The sequence below is a fragment of the Dioscorea cayenensis genome, chromosome 1 (assembly GCF_009730915.1).
Source record: "Dioscorea cayenensis subsp. rotundata cultivar TDr96_F1 chromosome 1, TDr96_F1_v2_PseudoChromosome.rev07_lg8_w22 25.fasta, whole genome shotgun sequence".
In the NCBI taxonomy this organism is placed as follows: Eukaryota; Viridiplantae; Streptophyta; class Magnoliopsida; order Dioscoreales; family Dioscoreaceae; genus Dioscorea; species Dioscorea cayenensis.
Window position 1 is genome coordinate 22,352,203 of NC_052471.1, and position 4,856 is coordinate 22,357,058.

Consider the following 4,856-nt stretch of genomic DNA (forward strand, 5'->3'; position numbering starts at 1 on the left):
TGTTGATTACATTGACAAAATTCAGGATCAGAGTTGCGAGTTGGATAGTGTGCTGGATCTGTTTGAAAAGTTTGCATTGGCATCCAAGAGCATTCATTCGGAAGAAAGTTTGGAGAGAGAGACCTTGCTCAGTTTGAATCCTCCTTTCATGAACAAAGACAAGAAACTTTTCTCGTTGGGTGTGTCGACTTTGGGGTAGGAAATCTGTGAGATGGAGGATGTTGTTATCATTGAAGACCATTCAAATGCACATGTACAAGCAGAGGAGATAGAGAATGATCTCGAACAAGGGTCGGACGATTTTGAGGAAATTGACAGATTGAAGGAAAGAAGATTGCGACAATCAATTGAGGAACCACCTGAGTTAGAGCTGAAAACTTTACCAGCATATTTGGAATATGCTTTCCTAATTGAAGAATCAAAGCTCCCGGTGATTGTGGCTACGAACCTCTCTCCAGATCAAGAGGACAAGCTTGTGAGCATGTAACAAAACATAAATCTGCCATTGCTTGGAAGATCTCTGATATAAAAGGCATAAATCCTTCATTTTGCACTCATAAGATCTTAATGGTGGACAATTACAAGTTGGTGATTCAACCTCAGAGAAGATTAAATCCAAACATGAAGGAAGTTGTCAAGGCAGAGGTGGTAAAACTGCTAGATGCAGGAATCATTTATCCTATCTCTGACAATGAGTGGGTAAGCCTAACTCAAGTAGTCCCGAAGAAGGGGGAATAACGGTCGTGAGAAATGAAAATAATGAACTAATTCCAACCAGGATAGTTACAGGTTGGCTTGTCTACATTGACTACTTAAGGCTAAATGATGCAACTCGAAAGGACCATTTTCCATTGCCATTCATTGATCATATGTTGGAGCAGTTGGCAGGGCATCTGTTATATTGCTTCCTTGATTGTATGTCAAAGTATTTTCAAATTCCTATAGCTCCAAAGGATCAAAAGAAGATGACAATTACTTTCTCCTACGGAACTATTTCTTACAGAAGAATGCCTTTCGGGTTGTGTAATGCACCAGTGACATTTCAAAATTGCATGCCCACCATCTTTGACGATCTCTTGGAAGATATCATGGAGGTGTTCATGTATGATCTTTTAGCGTACAGAGATTCCTTTGACATTTGTTTAATGAATTTGGAAAGAGTGTTAGTGAGATGTGAAAAGACAAATCTTGTTCTTAATTGGGGTGCGTGCCATTTTATGGTCCAAGAGGGCATTGTCCTTGGACAAAAGATATCTCAAGTTGGAATAGAGGTGGATAAGGCAAAGATTGAAGTCATAGAAAAGCTTCCTCGACCTACAAATGTAAAAAGGGTTCGTAGTTTCTTGGGACATGCGGGTTTTTACAGAAGGTTCATCAAGGACTTTTCGAAAATCACCTTGCCATTGACTAAACTCCTTGAAAAGGATGTTCCCTTTGACTTTGGGAATGATTGTCTGATAGCGTTCAACTTGTTGAAGGAGAAATTACTGCAAGCACCAATTTTGATTGTACCAAATTGGAATGCGCCCTTTGAGCTCATGTGCGATGCAAGTGATTATGCCGTTGGAGTAGTTTTGGGTCAAAGAAAAGATAGGCAATTCCAATCAATCTATCATGCTAGCACGACTCTCACAAGTGCTCAAGAGAACTATACAACCACCGAAAAAGAGTTGTTAGCAGTGGTGTTTGCTTTCGACAACTTCAGACCATACATCATCTTATCTAGGGTCACTGTATTTAGTAATCACTCGCTGCTCCGCAATCTTATGAACAAGGATGATGCGAAACTGAGGTTGATTTGTTGGATCCTATTGTTGCAAGAGTTCGATATGGAGATAAAAAGACAAGAAAGGAATCAAATATGTGGTTGCAAACCATTTGTGTCGATTTGAAGGGTGTGAAGGTCAAGAGCCAACTAGCAAAGAGATTAATGATTGCTTTCCTGAGGAACACTCCATTGTATGCAGTTTAAAGTTCAGAATCAGAGGGCACTCCATGGTTCGCAGATTTTGCAAACTACTTGTCAGGGAGAGTACTTAAGTAGGGCCTCACATTCCAGCAAAAGAAGAAATCCTCAGTGATTTGAGGAATTATTTCTGGAACGATCCGTACTTGTTCCACATTTGTGCAGATCATGTAGTTTGAAGATGTGTATCAAGGGAAGAAGGGTGGAATATCCTTACACATTGTCATTCAGGGTCAGTTGGGGGGCATTATGCTTCGAGTAGAATGGCTGAAAAGGCTTTGGCTGCCGGATTTTATTGGCCGACTTTATTCCGGGATGCACATCTATTTGTTTTTCGGTGCGATAGTTGCCAAAGGGCTGGAAATCTATCACGATGGGATGACTTTATGGGCCCGTTTCCAAAGTCTAATGGTAATCAATACATTTTGGTTGTGATTGACTATGTCTCTAACTGGGTGAAGGCTCAAGATTTACCTACTAACAATACTAGGACTATGGTAAAATTTTTGAAGAGGTTGTTCACTCGATTTTGAGCCCCACGAATTATCATTAGTGATCGAGGGACTCATTTTTGTAACACTCAGCTTGAGAAAGTGTTGAAGCGCTATGGAGTGCATCATCGCCTTGCTACCCCCTACCACCCACAGATGAGAGGTCAAGTGGAAGTCACAAATAGAGAACTTAAGAGAATTTTGACAAAATCCGTAGAGCAAGGAAAGCGAGATTGGTTGGAATGCTTGGATGACACCCTTTGGGCTCACAGAACGGCATATAAAACTCCAATAGGGACCACACCCTATAACTTGGTATATGGTAAATCATGTCACTTACCCGTGGAGTTAGAGCATAAAGCCTATTGGGCCATCAAGGCCATGAATTTTGACTTGAGCAAGGCAGCTGAACAAAGAATGCTTCATCTCAATGAGTTGGATGAATGGAGAATGAAAGCATATGAGAATGCAAGGATTTACAAGGAGAAAATTCGGAAGTGGCATAATAAGCATATCAAAAACCCGTAACAGTTCAAGGTTGGTGATCAAGTATTGTTGTTCAACTCTCACCTGAGGCTATTTTAGGGGAAGCTTAAGTCCAGATGGTTTGGGTCATACACTGTAACTGAGGTGTCACCCCATGGCGCTATTGAAATTTCTCATCCGCAGAAAAGTACATTCAAGGTGAACGGTCATCGGCTAAAACCTTATTTTGGTGGGGAGGTAAGTAGAGATGACAAGAAAGTATTCTTTCTCCGAGATCCCTCGTGAGGTAAGGCAAGGTACATCAAGCTTAGGTCATCTCCAATGGATGACCCAAATTCAAAATTTGGGATCAAATTTGGTGTAAGTTGCTCCAACCCACATCCAAATTTGACATCAAATTTGGGGTTTGGAATAGAATGACTCCAAATTTGGGGTCACACCATTGTAACCCCAAATTTGGGTTCCACAAAAATATTAATTTTTTAATCATTTTTTATTTTTATAATTATTGTAATTAAAATTATAAAATTACTAATTCATTAATATAATTATGACTAGTTATTATTATATCTACAATTAATTTGTGTGTAATTAATTACTTAATTAATAATAAAATTATTAAGAAAATCAATTTATCATCAAATTTATGAAATTAGAATAGTTAAAATTTTGTTGAAAATTAACCATAATAAAAGCTAATACAATGCAAATACAAATTACATCAATACTAATAATCTGGTAAATCAGCGACACTTCCTCCTAGATTGTTGAAATAGTTTCCAATGAGATTCGAGGTTGAAGGAGGTGGTTTTTGAAAATGTCCTCTTTTTTGGATAATTCGTGCTTGTTCAGATTGAATATATGCACGAATGTTATGATCAGTAATTATGCTCAAATCTGTTGTCAAGATCTTATTTTCTTCTTTAAACTCTTTCATAGCCATTTTATCCGCATTTTTCTTCTTCAGTATTTCCATAACTTGTCGGTTATCTTCTTGCAATTTGCCCATTGCAGATATAAGATCAGCTTCATTCTTTTTCTTCAATTTAGCCTCTTTCACACCAATTGGATGTTGGGAAGAGTTTTCACCCCTATCATCATCTAGGTTAATTGAAAATTGTGACAATGCTGGGGATGTTGCAGATTGAGATTCAGGTGTTGCATTATCTGACTCAGAGGAGAGAAAATTGACGCTATGTTTTCGAGACATTTGCCTTGGAGTGAGCACGTGGTCCTTAAATTTTTCAAAATTTTTTACCTTATCCCATACATTATCATACTTGAAACCTTTTGTGGTATTTTGGATCTTGTCTTAGCAATAGTTTTACTTGATTTAACTGCAAAATTTTGTAATGTTAGCTAAAAGAAAATAATACATAGTTTGTATGTTAGAATTGTATAGATATACTTACAATATCTTGATCTGAAACACCACTAGGATTTATAATCGACAGATATGCCTGCCCCAACTGTGGAACTCATCGAAGATGAAAATGCTTAATTTGAAAAGTTTGTGGCTCGATATAATCAAATTAAAGACAAAGAAGCTCACATTGGACTTCGCAATGTGTTGATAGAGCACTTGTGGGAACAATATACTAATTCAGAAAGTTCTTCATACCAATGAGACTATGTTCCTTTATAATATTGTGTTGTAATATTAAGTATTTGTTGTATGCTTGTTTATGATTTTCAATATAAATATCTAATTAAAGTAATTTTACTGTTGTTAAAATTATAATTAATCATGTGTTTATATAAAATATTTTCCTGCTATATGAAAAATAATTTCATTATTTATCAAGATAATTAAGAAATTTATAATTCAATTTTTAAATAAATTAAATAAAAAATTAGTTGTAAAATTTTTTTAATTTATTTTTATTAGTAAATTATTAAATTGTAATAAATAT

At 36.5% G+C, this 4,856-nt stretch overlaps 1 protein-coding gene across 1 annotated transcript; it reads right to left on the reverse strand.

Annotated features, from left to right (window-relative positions):
• Window positions 1-3,670: 3,670 nt before the first annotated feature.
• On the reverse strand, window positions 3,671-4,153 carry LOC120257784. The gene has a single exon (XM_039265111.1). The coding sequence runs from the start codon at window positions 4,151-4,153 to the stop codon at window positions 3,671-3,673; it is 483 nt and encodes a 160-aa protein (XP_039121045.1).
• Window positions 4,154-4,856: the final 703 nt, after the last annotated feature.